Below are 18,545 nucleotides of genomic sequence, written 5' to 3' on the forward strand. Positions count from 1 at the left end.
AAACATTTTTTCTCTTTTGTTTTCAAGTGGGAGGAAAAAGAAGATTGTTCTTTTCTCTCCCAGGGATATACATTATGAGCAAACTGAATATTTCTGGATATAAAATGCATTAGGGTGTATTAAATTTGGACTGAATTACATAGAGATTAGTGATGGTAAAATATGATTACAGAAACAATAAGTAATAAGCAAGAAATAATCTACCTCTAAGGCCCCTCTATAGCCATATAATCAAGTTTCTGAATTCAGATTATCTGCTTTGAACTGGATTATATGGCAGTGTAGACTCATATAATCCAGTTCAAAGCAGATGATCTGGTTTCAGAAACTTGATTATATGGCAGTGTACATTTCTCTTCTATGTTCCCATGAAAAGTTAGTGCACTAAATATTTACAAGTAAGCCGTATTGCATCTTGCCATCCCTTTGGACTCTTGACTGATAGAATCAAACTAACTGTTTAATAAACAAGCAATCACACCCTTAGAAGATAATCCAATACATATTCAGGTTGGGCTTGCAGGGCCTTCTCACCTTGAAGCCTTACACCAGAAAGCTACATTGCTTTAACATTGATTGTATCAAACATTCTTGCTGTTTATGCATATGCCTTCCTCTTCTTCCTCTTCCACCCTTTTGCACTAACAAAATGTTTCCATGGTGATCAAGAAAAAATGGACTTGTCTTCTAGTCTCGGGGCTTAGAAAGGCCAACTTACAAAGCTGCTTTTTGAAAGCAATTTGTTCCTGTTATTCATCTTAATGCTTGAAAGGTATCTCTCGTTACAGTATGACCAAAGTAACTCATTGTGTTAATGCATGCATTGCTTGCTACTCTTTTTTTTTTTAAAAAAATAGGAAAATCATAGGATTTATATGAGAACGACATTAAAATTATTGTCAAAATGCTTCTAAAAGACCTTTTAAAAATAGATGGAAGGCAGTCCTTGTTTCATCAAGCATATTACTAGTCCCAACTTTGTTTTGTTACATTTAACTTTATTGCTGGTGGATGGGATGGGCACAAAGGTTATTTGTTACTTTTCAGTCAATCATGGCCACTTGGGAGAGGTAATCAAAAAAGTAAATTTTGCAAGTTCTACCAAGACTTTTATTCCAAGGTGCTGTCAACATTGAACAATGTGGGAATGGGGTTGTATCTGAAGTATTTCTCTTGCCCCGCCTCTTAATCTCTCTCCTTCGAGAATGCTGATTGAAACTCTGGATGGCTGAATAGGGGGAGTTGAATGGCTTTGCCATGAAAAAGACAAAGGAGACAGGCTCTACTTCTATCTATTCATCCATCTATACCAATAGGACCACTACAAGTTTTTAACTTTTTTAAAAAAGGGCTTCTGTTAAAGCAAAGAGTTGAGATTAAACAAACAGAAAACTCTAAATTATATATACTTAAATGTCATAACAAATACAGCCACGGTTTTCAGAGCTGCTATAAAAAGCTGCATACAATAAAGTGCTGCAATTTTATGGGCTATAAATAAAGTGGGAGAGAAAATGCAATGTATTGATAAAACTATCTCAGAACTATGTCACAGTACAGTTCTGCATGCTGAAAAGTATCCGCTCAAGAAAAAAACATTATCAAAACGTGTATTGTTGCAATTTTCAGGAATTCTAAAGCAATCATTCCTAAGCAGTCCTACCTTATTTGTCATACAATCCTCAACTTCCTCCAATTGATCTATTTTGCAGGATTCAGACAATAAATATAAAGTTACTTCAGTCTGCAATATGTCTGCTCATTTGATGAACTAGTTTCAAAGTAGCTTCTTGGGAAATGCCTTGTTTTAAGGAAATATTGAAATGACACAGAATTGAATCCATCAGTGCCTTTCTTCCAGACTAGATTCTCCTTCCTCTGTTGTGCTTTCTTCTATCTGGTCTCGAAGGAAGGACTTGGTGCATCCTTTAGAATAAACTTTTAGGGCACAGTATGCAAGGAGGGGAGAAAATGGGGCACTCCTAGGGTATAAATAGAAGTCTACTGCCACAATGTTGAATACAAAATGCCAAATTTCAGCAGACTTAGTTCACTTTGGTGACTTTCATCAGCGGCAATGGGAAAAGGAGCACCAGTCAAAGATTTCCCTTTAAAAGGTGAAGATATTTGAAGGACAAAACTTCCACATCTTTTATAAAACAAGACAAGCCTAGTACAGCAGTGTGACTTCCTCTGCTTTCAAATGTCCATCAGAAAACTACACATCCATAAAAACAGAAAAGGAAGGGATGCTGTGTAAAGTAGAGGAAGAAGGATCATATAATTAGGTTTCTTTCTATACCTTTCTTAACTTGTGTAGAGAAAACATGACATGAAAAGACTAGGAGACCAGAACAGATTCTCCCCAGATAATAAATAATACCAGCTGTAAAACAGTACATACCATCACAGCTTGGAAGGGCATGGTTCCACTGATGGTTTCTTTCACAGACTAGCGGCTCATCATCACTGAGAGTATAACCAGGATCACAGCTAAATGTTACCATAGATCGGATACTTAAATTGTTGCCTCGTCGATGACCATTCACTGGAATTCCTGGGTCAAGGCAGGAGTCTGACTCCAGCGTAACACCTTGTTAGTAACCAGAGAAATATATATAAGAGATCTACTATGTAAGGAAAATAAAATAGAATTGGCAATTCAACTATGAATTTAATGGCATTGCTTCAGTGGGAAATTTTAAAAATACACTTCTTATATAATTATTTCCATAATTATGTATGGGTTTTTTAAAAAAAAACCCATTAAAAATGCATAAAAAGTATGACAAAGTGCATATGGCTGAAGTCACAGACAACTTAATTTTCTGTTTTAAGTACCTTGATTCCCATTGTATTCCTATTTTACTTTCTATATGGAAAACATTGATAATGGGAGAATGAGATAAAGAGATGGTAGTGGACAGTGAAAAAAGTTGTAGTGGTTTGAGTGCTGAACTATGACTCTAGAGACCTAAGTTTGAATCCTTACTTGACCATGGGAGCCCACTGGTTGACTTTGCGTAAATCACACTCTCTTAAACCCACAAGTATATGAAAGCAAATCTCTTCTGAACAAATGTTGCCCAGATGACCATGTGATGGTTTACCTATTCTGGTCTCAAACCCTGTATTCATCATGAATGGACCACTGGCTGTTCCCTTGACTCACAGCAATTTCTGATAAATATAATGGGTTTATTAGGCTTTAATTGCCATTGTCTCACTTTTGGCAAAGTCAGGGAAGATCAGAAGATGACTGCAAGTTCTGGTATATCCCAGGGCTTCAGGGCAGTCTGGATATCAGGGATCGGGTCTCATTTGGTTTGATCCACTGTCCAGACTAAACACTGCCAACAGCACCCTTTCCCTGTTGATCATCTGCCAAGGAGTCTTGTTTTGATATCACCAGAAGGTGATATCAGCTTGGATAGATCTTAGTGGTGGCAATGACATGGAGGAGGTGACAACCAAGCAGAGAAAAAGTGCTGAATCCAGGGCTGTTCTGGGGCAAATGGATACTGGAATAAACTCCCTGGTGTAATTGAGCCATTAAATCAATTAGTATCTGCTCATTTAAGTGAAAACTAAAAGAGAAGCTAAACTGGAATAGTGTTTGAATACAAGACAGAGAGGAGGATGTGAAATCTAAAGAAAAAGATCATGATTATATGGAATTTAGTGTACTGATTAAAGTCTCAGAACTAGGGCAGGAAAAATCCAGGTTCATTTTGCCATCTGAACTTCAAAGAGTTCTTCTCCCTTGTGCTACCCTATAATTGAAGGATGTTTTCCCAGTAACTGTAGCTTTGAGTTCTTTTGGGGAAAGGCAGAAGAGAAATATAATTAATGAATACATGTTTTCCCTGTGATATCAAATTCAAATCAGTAGGCCAGGGATGTCACTTCTATGGGAAAACTTTATGAGATTAGATATAACAGGAAGCTGGTTGACTTAGCCTCTTTGCAAGCCACAGTGGAAGTATTTCTAACTCATGGAAGATGGATTTAGAATGCCTACAAATATGATGCCAACTTTTATGTGTTAAAAAAATATAGTGTAATGTTTCAAATAGAGTATAACTGTCATCCAGAAACTCTCTCTTTCCTTGCTATGGTGTTATATTTTCCAAACAGTTCTCTCTCCTCTCTAACTTTTAGTGCTTTTAAATAGCTGTGACTACAATTTCATTTCTACTCTTCAAAAACTGCAATGCCACATATGATTTTATTTAAAAGTTGGTATACTCGTGCATTGATGGTAATCTTTGAAATGATGCCCTGCTAAAGCTTTACTTCTAAGGAGTTGGGTAATATAGCAACATGATGTTTTTGGCTTTTGTTATTTCATTGGCTGGCTGTTTTCAACTTCACTTGGATGAACATTTTCCAATGATTTGCCATGATAATTCATCACAATAATAGCTGGAAGAAGCATCTGAGTGAAGGAACTGTTGGAAACAGTAATTTAAAAGGCCTATGTGACCAGTACAACAGCCTTGATGGATCACATGAAGAACAGCCTTAATTGATCACATGTCATCCCAGGGCCACAGTTTGCTCATCCCCCTGTTTGACCCTGCATGCTTTCTGTCCTCTGTGCTGTTCAGCACTTTCATCATGGAGGGATAAGCAAAGAATGGGTCTTTAAAACAAAACCAGACTTGAAAAATATGCCCAATTATTTTGGAATCTCCTCTTATTTCACTTATCTTTTATCTATCTATCCAGCCATCATTTTCTTTCTTTCTTTTTCTATATTTGAGCAACTTGTCTTATTTCCAAGGTGTTTTCTAGACGCCCAAGGGAAATTGAGCAGCTTTACAATAAACAAACATTTTGTATATGATTTAATTCTTTAGATAATGCACTTAGATATAACCCGAAAACACAGTATGGGAAACATTCATAAAATTCTATAAAGAAATGAAAATTATTAGCCATGTAAAAATATTTATCTTAAAGGAGTGTAGCATGCACATTCTGTCCCCAGTTCTCTGGAATTTAGAAGACGTTTTCTCCCAAAGGTGTACTTGGAGTCTGCCTGATATGATTTTGATCCATATCCAAATCTGTTCAGAAATCCAAATAATGTTTGTTCACTTTGGAAAACAACTAATCATTTTTTAAATTTCTGTTCCAGATTAAATGTAGTGGTAAGAATTTAGCCTGGTTGTGACAAACAGAATGAAAAAGTTCAAACCATGAGTTGTTCCCCAACGACAGTCAATGTGAACCAAGATTATTTGGATTTCTGAATAGGTTTGACACTGGATCCAAGTTAGATCAGGTGAATTGCAAGTCCATCTGAGTGGAAATCTGGCTATTTTCAGAATCATTGAATATGAATATTTGAGTATCATATATTGTGGTTAGTTCACATCCTATTATTTATTTAGATTTAAAGGTCAATCTCAATCTCAATTTAATGCTGTCTTTGGACACCAAACTGAGGAGGGGTGGTTAAAAATTGACCACATTTGTTAATTACTAATCCAATTTCTACAGTGAGGCTTAGCTAGTCCAAAAAAAAAAAGTAACCCTGGGCCAAGGGTTCCTTCTTGTCCACCTGCCCAACTGTAAATAGAGAAACACCCAGGCACCAATGCTTTCTCATATTTCTACAGTCTGATATCAGACAGAAAATCAGTTTAACCACAGAATCGGGGCTGATTCTCTTCTAAAGCCCTGTGATTTAGAATTTGTAGATGGGCCAAGCTTGGCCCAGCCACCCAAGCCCCATTCAACTCTGAATGAAAGTTGCCCTGGGATGCCCCTCCTTAATTCAAAACTTCTCACTATCCTACCAACCTGACCAGAGTGAATTAGACCAAGCTCCTCAACTCTGTGAGAATAGAGAGCAAGGTAGGCAAAGACTACCACACTACCTTTTCATAATCTTGAAGTTCAGGTGACTGATGGTCAAGCATTTTTACCTGCCCTGAAGCAACCAACACAAGTAGCAGTGTTCCCCAGGGCAAGTGGGCAAGTGGTGAGTTAGGCTGAATTAGCAGCAGCAAAGACTTATTTGTCTTTGCACTCATCCCCATGATGTCAGCATGATGTGATATAAGCATCACCCACTGTGCCCACTTCATCCTGGAATATGACAAATCCTCTGCACCCCTGTAGTGACCACAGAATCACAGTGGCAGATGTTATATTTTGAATTATTTGTACCCAATCTGTATTTTATAGTTCATGATGGCTTATCAGAGGCTTTATAGACACATATATTGACATCCTCTACAACTCACAGTATATAACATTTAAAAGAAGGGGAAACTTACTTTCATAGTGGATTAAGAAACCAACACTTGAGCGACTGTTATCGGTGGTGAACAGCAGGTACATGAAGTTCCCAGTGCTAATAAGAAATTGTGGTGCTTGGGTACCATGGTATTCTCCAATTAAAGGGGATGAACTACCTGACCCATCTCTAACTTCCAAAGTATCATAATTTACTTCTGTTTGGAATCTGTAATATAGTAACAATGAGGTAGAATTTTAAAACAACAGTTAAACACATTGCTTGATTGTGCTGTTCTCATTACTGATGATAAATAATTCTGAGTGAGAATCACAAGGCATATTTCTACTTGAATGGTAGTGATGACAAAAATGGTGATGATGGTGATAATGATAATAGTAACAAGGGCAACAACAATTAGAGTAGATAAACATGAGTTTCCTGGAGTCAAACTGGGCAGGGATTACAGAGAGAATGCTGCAGGGCAAATCTCCAAGATTTTTGGAGATTTGGCCTAGTATTGCAACTAGGGTAGATGACTTCATGCTCAGTTAAAAAAAGGGTTTGTTTTGCATGTATATTCAATCAAATGGACCTATAACCAAAGTCCAGAAGGTCCTAGAGCAGAAGCTCAGAGAGTTCAGAATGTAATTACCACGTCAGCTGTAGAACTGGTTGGCCAATATGCAAATTCAAGTGGAATAAGAGGAAAATCCATCATGTTCCAGCTCTCATTCCACTAGGTAGTGTTGGAACTGGTTGTTAAATTTCCTTTTTTATTTTTGCTCTATTTCTATTTATTTAATTAGTTGCAATATTTGCAAATGGTCTTGAGCCTTTAATTTATAAATATAGAAAATCATTATTGTCACCATATAGAAACCAGTATGTGAGACAAGAATGTCAGAAGGAGAGTGACCATGATTCCTCCAAGATTATGCAACAAAGGTACAAGATTATGAGGTACAAGAAGAACCATGGACAACTTTTCTCTGTTACAGTGTCGTTCCATATCCCTTGGCGCTTCTCAGGTTAAAAACATGAGATCAAGCAAAGATTAAATGAGAGTGAAATTCTCTAAAGATTTCTGCATCAAATGAATCCAGTTTTTGTTTGTCTTGAGTACAAGTTTGACTGATGTGCAACTTCATCTAATTGTGTCTGAAGATTTTGTAGATGCATCTGACACCCCCTTTCTACTAGCAAAACAATATCGATCTTTTACTGTAGGTTGTATGCCTACTCCTTTTCCCTGTCCTGTCTATAAAGACATCACTGAAAGCATTCAGAGAAACAATACATTCTCACTGTGTAAGTTCACTAACCTTTTGGACAAGATATTGGGAAAAGGTTTGTACTGAAGCAGACTTATATTCTGTAGCTCTTCTATGGAGCTGATTAATTTGGTCTCAGAGGAAGGAGGATAGCAGCGAAAGATCTGTGACAATATCTAACACAAGAAAGAGATTCTGGAAGCCCAATGCTTTGCAGAAGTTCTGACAAAAGGAAATCAATTTCTTTAGTTGGATGGACAGAACACAACAGTGTGTTCTTATTACTGGAGATGACTGAAAGCAAGAACTGCAAAGAACAGTATCAGGCCAGAAGAATGTGTAAGATTTGGACTCCCTCCTCTGAAGGAAAATATAAATGAGAGAGAATTTAACTCAATAATGTCATGCTTTTAATAGCAACCACTGTATGTTAAAATAAAAACAATTCATTAAAGTTAATCCATTATCCTTAATATATTAAAATTCCCTGCAACAACAACGACAATTTTATTGCCCACCTCTTCTTGAAGTTCAAGGTGGGGCACAACAACAAATTCAACATTAATTATTTAATTGTTAAATATGTGCAGCCTCTCTTTTTCCCCTCTCATTTTCTAACTCTAGAACCAGTCAACATTAGATGTTATTTCAAATTATTACTTTTGTGGATAATTTAGATAACTTGGATGGCCATTTTTATATTTTCAAGGATTAACAACTTCAATTCATGTTCTTTTTTCTGAGTATTTAATACAATAATTTAAATTTCTTTAACAGATTAAAGTTAATTCATGAAGGTTAACACAGATATTTTAATGTTCTGTTATACAACAACTAGGAAAAATACATTAATAGAATCCCATGAGCTCTGTAGTCAGTGATAGAACAAGGGGAAATACATACTTTAAAAGTTACCTCCGATATCACTTCTGTTCATGCAATGTAAATTCTTCTCCTTACCTTTGCATTCCTCCTATCTTATCCACGAACTTTCTGAGGATCTACTGAAGGTTACAGTGTGGCAGGGGAATCTATTTCATTGATAGATGAGCATTGTTGGATTTGCATTTTAATATTTTTAATTGACATACTCTCTGTGTATATGTGCATGTATGCACGAGTCTTCAGATGTACTGTCGATGTGCAGTGACCTTGCATTTTATTATTTCTACTGAACTAATGTGGAAAGTGAACCTGGGGAGATTATTTGACCTTGCAACAAGTACTTTGTGTTCTACATTTAGCAGGATAACTATGCGAACCTTTCAGCAAAAAACAAAAACCCCCAAAAGAACCGATCTTTTATCATCTGAAACACTAATATATTTATGGCATCAACTTTCTTAACTGTAAACTTTATCACTGCATAGTTATTCTGTGTGTATTCATATGCTTTCAAGTCACCTGTCCATTTATAGAGACCACTGAATTTTCTTCATTTGAAATATAGCCCACAGAATCTGGTACTAACCTGCTCTTAACATTTTTCATTTTGCCATTATGTTTGTACTCATAATCTGCAGGGCACCTATCAAATAAAAATTGCACAGCATACAGTTGAAGAAGTATGCTCTAGATGGCAAAAAGTTGTTCTCAGGGCATCATAACTTTTATTTACTTTCACAGACATGCACACAGAGAGAATTGTGTTGTATATGCCATGAGACCTATTGCACTTCATATATTTGTCAGACCCCATAATCCTATACTTATGTACTCAGAAGTCAGACCCATTACTTTAAAAAAACTGAACCAGTTACCATATCAACAATTTAGTATCAACATATAATAATTAAAAGGTCATACTGCACTACCTTGAAACACAAGGTTCTCACTTCCAGGTGTAAACTGATACCAGTGATGGCAAACATTTTATTGGCCAAGCGCTCAAACAGGGTGCTCAAATGGGAGGGAAGAGGGCAAGAAGCAAACAGGGATGGGTGGCTGGGGCAGGCAATGACATGCATGCCAGGAGAAAGGACATTGCATGCCCCTTCTGATATGCCTGCCATAGGTTCACCATCACCTACCCATATCTTGTGTGCTATTATATTATATGTTACTCCTCTATTTAGATACAATATGTGGCAATTTGCAACCTGCAAGTCCTTGAAAGTACAGTAGAAAGTAAAAAAAAAAAAGAAGGTTAGAACAAGCATTGTGTAGGGAGCGGCAAGTGAGCAAGGTAACAAAGCTAATTTCATCAAATCTATACATTTGTGTTTCTGATTATGTTTTCTCCTCCTTCTGAAACAACGTAATTGTTTTCTTAGAAAGACATAAAATGGTAACTCTATAAATAGCTAAACATTAACTAGATTGTTACCATTCCAGATAATTGAAAATCTCATTTGGAAAAAGGTCTTGGTGTTCCAGCATTTTCAAGTACTCACTTGTCAAAGGTGATTTTAATAGAGTGCCCTTGCCTTGCTTCAATTACCCATTCACAGTTTAAGGAGTCTTTGTAGTATCCCGGCCAGCCTGGGGGCAAAATAACTCCACTAGATGCTGTCAGGTGGCCCCCACATGGGGCTACAAGATAAAACATAAAATCAAATTAATATCTCAAATCATTTTTCTTGTGCTTTAAATGATTTTAATTCACAAGTTTTATTTTGACACAGTTTAAGGGTGCTTTAAAAATATTGTAACTTATTGAAAATTTTACTTGTATCTTGTGAAACGGGTCCCTGGATAAAGAGAAAGATGGAATACTAAATGCATAAATGAATGAATGAATGTTACAGTCAGCCTTCTGTATTCATGGATTTTTGCACCCATGAATTCAATCATCAAGGGCTTAGAAATATTCTCCACTCCCTTGAAGAAATCGTAAAAGGAAACCTTGATTTTTGACATTTTATATAAGGGACCCCATTTTACTGCACCACTGTGTAGACTAGAACTTGGGCATCCATAGATCTTGGTTTCCATAGAGCAATAGTTCTCAACATGTGGGTCCCCAGATGTTTTGGCCTTCAACTCCCAGAAATCCTAACAGCTGGTAAACTGGCTGGGATTTCTGGGAGTTGAAAGCCTGGGGACCCACAGATTGAGAACCACTTCCATAGAGGGTTTGGAAACCAAACCCACCTGATAGAAGAGCCGACTCAAATAAATGTTAAGTGTTTAATAGAAGGCAGCACACATATAAAATAATCCTCCTGTTCCACACTTTTTAGTACTGGCTTGAAATATTTCCCCTAAGACTTGAATTTTTGGTGAGGTATATTACACAAAAATATATACTATAACAATATATTCATTTTTAGGAAGTCAGAAGTTTATGCAATATTTTTATGACACAGAAATCTTTACAAAAAGGCAAGTTTCAGGTATGAAAAATGAAAAGAAAAACTTGTCTTCAAAAGGCTCATCTAACAAATAGGTAAAGGGTTAAAAGGTGGCCTAGTATTATTTTCCAAACACATTAATAAATAAATTAACAAACTGGAGTTGTAACCTTAATATATACCTCATTGAAATAGGCCATCACTTCTTCATACATATTCCAATTTCAGAATAAATGCATTTCAGGAAAGTTTATAGGCATAAATACCAGCTGGTTTAAGTAGGAGAGCACCGAAATTCTATTATAGCTTCTCCTAGATTAAATCTACTAAAATCAAATTTATTAACATAAGGAGTGCGTTAAAGCAGATGTTAGGCAGCTCAGGCTGTTTGTTAATTCCCTTAAGTTTTCATTATGCTGGAAGTAGAGGAGAGGATAGATAAACAGGAGGCAAAAGTCATGCCTTTCCAGTATTCTTTTTTTATTTTAATAGTTAGGTCAGCTCTGACAATTATGGAAGAATCTTTATTATACAAATATCATGAAGATTATAAGCACAAGACCTTTTGGAAAATTCAAAAATCTCCAGACTGTAAGCCACTGAACACTTTTAAGATAAACACTTTAATCCTAATATACATTTAATACCACCAAAAAAGTGTTCTGTATTAGAAGTGATATGTTTAGCACTATGGTATAACCCACCTTAATTCTTAGATACCATGTCCTACCATTTACAGCAGTATCATGAACATACTTTCTATTATTATGGTATTTCTAAAATTTGTAACAACCATCAAAATTATAAATTAAATAATTCTGATTCTACAAGTACAGTACTTATTTAAATAAACAGGATGTACTACAAACAGGCAGTCCCCAAGTTATGAACAAGATAGGTTCTATAGGTTTGTTCTTAAGTGGAATTTATTTGTAAGTCGGAACAGCTACATTTTTAAAGTGTAACTCCAGCCGAGTGTGTGTGTGTGTGTGTGTGTGTGTGTGTATGCTTAGGGTAGCAAAGGGAAGGGTTAACACCCCTGTGGTGTTTGCTTTTCTGCCTGTGCCTCTGTTCTGGAGATTTCACCTCACTTTCTGTTGCTGTGATAATAGAATTTTGAAAAAAAATGGTGGTTTTTTTTTGTGGAAACAAGGTTTGGTGAGAAAACTGCAGTGGAGAGTACTTTTCCCCATGAGAACTCTTTCAGGAGTGAATTTCCCTTTCTATGGGTAAATTCTCTTACTTTCGGTTCTCTCAGGAAGTGAGCGAATCTTTTGTAAGTTAGATGTTTGTAATTTAGGGACTGCCTGTACTTGTTTTCTCTAGAATTACATTTAGATTTCAACCTTCTTAATGTGGATCTGGAGCACACATTTTCCCTTCCTCTATCTTGGAAAGGAAGTAATTTCCCTCTGCTTTCATATTAGGCCCAAGAGCTAGCATCTTCACTCACAGTAACACACTCATTCTAAAACTATACTCTTCACATTTTCTATGTTGTTGAATTCTTCTACAGACTCTTCTCCTGATTTCTTGGAAAAGGGCAAATGTGATACGGGGTGACATTCCTCTCATGAAAGTAGAGAAAAATATGTTGATCCAGGAATGAATGAATAGTATGAAGAGTATACAGAATTAATTCAAACAATTCATTTGGAATAGTGACATCTTCCTCACACTTGAAAGCTTTTCCATTTATTTCACTGTGAATTGAATACATTCCTGTTAATTTTCAATTTCATCTACAAGTATGTCTTTTCTTATTTAATTGATTGTCTTGGTTGAAAGATCTCTTTTTATACATAGATACTTCCAATTTTTCTGCTATTTGGGAGTTTACAGCCCAATGCCCATTCTTAAGGAGATAAAAGACTGCATACTATGATTATGCTAGAGTCTGGATTGCTTTGGATGTTATATAAAGCATTCCTTGAATGAACCTAGAAGTTATCCGTCCATCTAGATTATTCTACACTACAGCAGAATCCATAGGCGATGATCAGCAGCAGAGGAAGCTGCCAAAGGACGATTCTGTATTTCCCCTAATACTCTGAACTGATGCTGCACCATCATAAGGAGGTAAAAGGCACTTTGTATCAGGAACACGTTTGCTTATACTGACAAATATTGATGTATGAGCACCCATAGATCAGACTATATATCTTTAAGGGTGTGGAACCCCTTCCAAAAGAGCCAAAAGAACCCTTTTCACTCTGATAGTTTCTTGGTTGACAGCAATACTTATTAGGACCTCATCACACTAGAGAATGAATCCACTTTAAATCCAGTCACTGCCTCCTAAAGAATTCTGGGGTATGTAGTTTAGGGAGGAGCCATTAAGAGCTTCACTAAACTACAAACCCCAGAATTCAGCAAGAGGCAGAAACCGGATTTAAAGTGGATTCATTCTCTAGTATGACGATGTTGTTAGTGAAGCATTAGTACTTCTACTGCTCTACTAACTGGATTGAATTAAGAGAGACTGAATTCTACATCATCGACATACTGATTATACTGTATACTGTTTCTTATCAATATTAAAAAGAAAGGGAGGACTACAAAATATTAAAAAGAGCATTTTCCTGTTAGCAGAAAGATAAGGTCAAGGCCCAGAAAATCAATCTAGGAAATGTGTTTGAAAAGCACTGGTGAGTTAAATAACCCCTGGAGTAATTGTATGGCAGGATCTGCAATAAATGTAACTATCTAAACCAAATGAATAAATGCAAGTTATTTAAAAGTCAACTCCTTACCTTCACAACGTGGAACAGTTGAACTCCATACAACATTTCCATCTTGCATAATACAAGTTATGGTCTCTGAGCCCTGGGTTTTCACAAAGCCATCATCACAATGAAAGGAAACAGAGCTTCCTAGAAGGAACCTATCTCCAAAGCGTCTTCCATTGATGGGAATTCCTGGATCATGACATTCATTTTGACCAAATGCTAAGTTTCAAAAGAAAAGATAGCAGGTGTTTAGAAGCTAACCCTTTCTTCCCGTGATTATTTGAATCAAGAAAATATTTATTCTGAGATTGCAAACTGCATATGGCGCACTTAGTATTGCATTACACTTAGATCACTATTGGTAGAAGCTGTTCCATTACTTCGACAATAAAAAGCATGGAATGCAGAAAACTGTTGTTCAGATCTCATCTATCAGGTGTATGGTACAGTTCAGAAGTATGGCCTATTCAGAAGTAAGCTCCATTCAGGTTGTACATTTACTTGTACATTTTTTAACTTATAAAGTTGTGGCCTATCAGCAATGCAGCCAAACCCTTGTTTTAAGGTAATTCTTAATATATTCACAAGGACTAAAATTGCATAGTCAAGCATTTTCAGTCACTAATGCTTCAGTGCATGTATTATGTTCAAATTTTGGCTTTTCAAAACTAAAGAATCAGATTTCACTATATCATGTTAAAAACACACAGCATAAAATGTCTACTCACTAGTATAAGTTATGTTAAATCCTCTTCCAGTAGTAGAATGATCTGACTGAAATTCAAGACGTACTATGTGCCCATTGCTAGCAATCTGGGAAGGCACATCATTGCCAGAAAATGTACCAAGAGCTGGTAAGTCAGAAATCCCATCATCCTTCACTGTTAAATAATCAAACTGAGGCTCTACATCGAAGTCATTGAAAATAAGATGTATTCGGCTTCCTGGTTCTGAAATAATTAGCCACACACAGTTCATGTTGTTTCCATACTCCTCAGGGTAGTTTGGTGAAAGAATAATTCCAGAAGGTGTTGTGAAATTGAAGAAACACGAGACTATAAAAAGAGAAAATGGAACACTTTAAACAATTCATGTTCATAAAAAATTCAAAACCTATCTTTAAAGGTATCATGCCCACATTGTACCTTCTGGGGTTGGATAGGAATAACTCAAACTAAAGTTACCTTTTTGATAAACAAATTATAGAGACAAGCTTTATCTTAATGACACAGAAGCACTCAAAATAAAGTTTACAATTGTAACTTTGACAATTATCATACAATAATGTATTATTACAGTTCTTATTCAAGGCCCACATAAATAGTTACTTACATTACAGTTCCAATTCATTTCATACTTGGGGGTGTAAATGTTGGGCAATGCAGCAAAATACAACAAAATCCCAAATTCATAAAAAATCAATATCATAACTAGTCAATCAAAACACATAAAATACAGTTTGGTTGCTCCACTCTCTTAAGCTTGATAGAGAGTGGAGATATTTGGGGAGTGGAAGGTGAGATAAATACCTCCCTTCACCTTTTGCAAATCCAGATTTTTTTTGGAATCAAAGGGTCTCTTTTCAGTATAAAACATGGCCCTCTAAAGTCCAAGACAAGTTTCCTGTGCTCAACGTGTAAGAGGCATTTGTATGCCAGTTACTGAAGTGTCCAGGAACCTTCATCTTCACTGGAGAAAGAGCCAACATGATGTTGTTAAAAGGGCCATTGATATACTGTATCTAGGCAGATATTCAGATATAAAAGATGTGAAAGCTAAACATGCAGGAAGGTATCTCTGTAAAGGGTGGAATCTTTTACGTTTTGCAGCCTGTTATAGAATGGTTATTCATGTATTATCTAATATTACATACAACTTCATTGAATTCACACAAAGATTATAATGAAGATTGTCCCCTTCTCTAACCATTGATATTTATGCCCTTTTGGAAGTTGAATCATCAACCTCTGGAGGACCAAAGTTTGGGAAGCATTGTGCTTAATGATGTTTATTCCTTTAACTATGTTTTAGATAAGAAAATAATGAAGCTAACTGACTGTATGGGGAAAAGCAACAGAAATTGTAAAAGAAAACTAGTGTTATGCCCTGCAAGGAAGCATTCCAAGCAAACGGGGACGTTTGAATTGCTGACAGCACTGATAAATGGTCTTCCACATGCAATTTCTAAAAGGTCAGGCAAAGGAACAGATGGAAGTCAATAAACTGATTTAAAAACCTTGAACTTACAAACACAACTAGGTTTATTGCCAGACCACTGGTTATTCTGCTGGCACGTGATCTTTCGCTCTCCCACAAGTTCAAACGCTGCTTGACATTCAAAAGTAAGGGTATCTCCATGCTGAAAACTATTGCCTGTTCTCTTCCCATAGGATGGAACGCCAGGATCACCACACCCACCTTTCTCTATCTCTGTATAGAAAATAAGGAACACAAAACCAGAATCCAGAGAATTAGAACAGGCATGGTGCACTTATTTTAAAAATGGAAATACCAAATTTTACAAAGATTTATCACTATATCTTTTGATGTTGCAGAATATTATGTACAAATATTCCTGAGCAAATTTGCTTTTATCATTTGCAGTTTTGTTAGTTATATTTACTTGACAGAACTCGTGTTAATTTTCAGTGAGAGTTTGAATTTTATAAAACTTTTAGAGGTTGTTTATGGACCTCATCAGATGGCCCTTAAAGCAGGAGACAGCGAGAGAAATTGTGGGGCAGCATAGGGAACTATCATGCTGTGTTCCCTACCACTGAGGGTTCCGTGAATCTCTTCGCATGATATTTCCCCGCTGTTCTCCACTTCGTCTTTGACTCCTCTGTGTTTTTTCTATGATGACTCCTCTGGGTTCAATTTCTCTCTTCTAGCACAACGCTGCCAGCAAGGAGCCCCATGGAGTCTCACCAGAAGTAGCCTTGTGTCATGTGATGACCTCTAGGGAACTCCACATTGGCAGTGCAGAGAAGCGAGGAGAATACGTTTCCCTGCTTTCATCAGATGGCATGTGTTGTATTCCATAAAAATGATTTCTAATTTTTAAATTATGTGTAATGTATGTGTTTGTATGTGTGGTGGTTGGGAGAGGAGTTATGCTAACCTGCCACATTTACCACATGTTCAGTTCAGTATATCTTTATTACAGTCAACAAATCATAAGGCATTAAAATAGTTTTACGCATGTAAAAGAGGTGTGCACACAATATTTGGGAAGCAAAAACAAGCCATGATAGGAAGGAACAGAGGATATAATTAAAAACATGGAGAGACATTTTAGCAATGGCTTAATAAAATATATTTAAAATTGAGTACAACATGGATACAATTAAAACCATCATGTTTATTTATTATTTATTTATTTCAGATTTTTATATCCTGTCCTATCTCGACCTCTGCAGAGGGATTCAGGATGGCTGACAACAAAAGCATAAATATATATCTTAGGTAAAAACAGTATAAAACATTATTAAAACATCATAAAACATTAGAGCAATCACCAGAATTAAATCGTCATCTTACACACAGTCCATTCGAGTCCATTAAACCATAGCTCTACCATCATGTTGGTCTAGTCCGCAAAGGCCTGATCCCACAGCCTGGATCTCACCATTTCCCGGAAGGACAGGAGGGAAAACACAGATCTGATTTCACTTGGTAGAGAATTCCATAGCTGAGGGGCCACCACAGAGAAGCCCCTATCTCTTGTCCCCACCAACAGCAATTGCGATAGTGGGAGGACTGTGAGCAGGGCCTCCCCGGACAATCTTAAGGTCCGAGGTGGTTCGTAGTGGGAGATATGTTCGGATAGGTAAACTGGGCCAGAACCGTTAAGGGCTTTATAGGCCAATGCCAGGACTTTGAATTGTGCTCAGAAGCTAATAGGCAGCCAGTGCAGCTGGCATAGCAAGGACGTTGTGCGCTCTCGATATCCCGCTCCTATGAGCAACCTGGCTGCATAGAGTTGGACTAGGTGAAGCTTCTGAACGTCTTCAGAGGCAACCCAACATAAAGTGTGTTGCAATAATCTATTCGGGATGTAACTAGAGCATGGACTTCTGTGGCCAATCCAACCTCCCAACGTACGGATTAAGTATAAATTAAAGCTTTTTTTGTTGTCTTGTCAGGAGTGACTCCTGGTGTGAGAGAATTGGCCATCTGCAAGGACATTGCCCAGGGGACACCTGGATGATTTGATGTTTTTATCATCCTTGTGGGAGGCTTCTCTCATGTCCCCGCATGAGGAGCTGGAGCTGATAGAGGGAGCTCATCCGCCTCTCCCCGGATTTGAACCTGTGACCTGAAGACCGCTTCAGTCCTGCAGGCACAGGGGTTTAACCCACTGCGCCACCGGGGGCTCCCATATTACTGCTAAGCAAGATTTTGATATCCCTCCTGCTCCTAGGACCATGATCCTCATATAGCATCTGACAGGTTTAACTACTGAAAATACTCATGTGCATACAGATTGATAGACTGGTAGGAACACAGGAAGTCCTGCTAGGCAAAATAAATACAATATTAGTGGTAACGCTAATTTCAGCCTTAATCTAATAAAGTTAGATGTCTTATTCTGGCTACCTCAGTGAGAAACTTGGCAAGGGCCAGAGTCACATGGGGAAGTTTATCTTCTAGTAAAAACTTAACATAGAATTGAATTGTGCACTTAATTACTGATCACTTTTCACTCACATTGAAAATAGGTTTCAATGTATGGATGATATCTCAAATTCAGTTCTTTGGTGTTGTATAATTGATGATATCAAATGACTTAATTCCCACTGCTGATATTATTATTACTATACACAACCCAACAAAAAAAGTTTTGATTTTTAGATTTGTTTCTGGGGTTATTTGGCACAGTAATTCAGAAAATTGCATTGGACAGTCTGCATCAGCTCTAGTTCCTTAGATGTGATGGTTTCCTATGTGCAAGCACATGGTGACTGGTAGATGGCATATGTTCTGTATCTCAAAAACT

General features: G+C 36.9%; 1 protein-coding gene across 2 annotated transcripts in view; it reads right to left on the reverse strand.

Moving 5' to 3' along the window:
• Positions 1 to 18,545, reverse strand: part of CSMD1 (CUB and Sushi multiple domains 1) — a 1,217,927-nt gene that overhangs the window by 267,869 nt on the left and 931,513 nt on the right. For both annotated transcript variants that reach the window (XM_067468320.1, XM_060788521.2), the window contains exons 13-18: positions 15,794 to 15,976; positions 14,275 to 14,601; positions 13,571 to 13,765; positions 9,918 to 10,056; positions 6,291 to 6,478; positions 2,405 to 2,593 (exon numbers count right to left, since the gene is read on the reverse strand). In XM_067468320.1, the coding sequence (XP_067324421.1) occupies positions 2,405 to 2,593; positions 6,291 to 6,478; positions 9,918 to 10,056; positions 13,571 to 13,765; positions 14,275 to 14,601; positions 15,794 to 15,976 (1,221 nt within the window). The remainder of the gene's footprint in view (positions 1 to 2,404; positions 2,594 to 6,290; positions 6,479 to 9,917; positions 10,057 to 13,570; positions 13,766 to 14,274; positions 14,602 to 15,793; positions 15,977 to 18,545) is intronic.

Source organism: Anolis sagrei, chromosome 1 (assembly GCF_037176765.1).
Source record: "Anolis sagrei isolate rAnoSag1 chromosome 1, rAnoSag1.mat, whole genome shotgun sequence".
NCBI classification, from domain to species: domain Eukaryota; kingdom Metazoa; phylum Chordata; class Lepidosauria; order Squamata; family Dactyloidae; genus Anolis; species Anolis sagrei.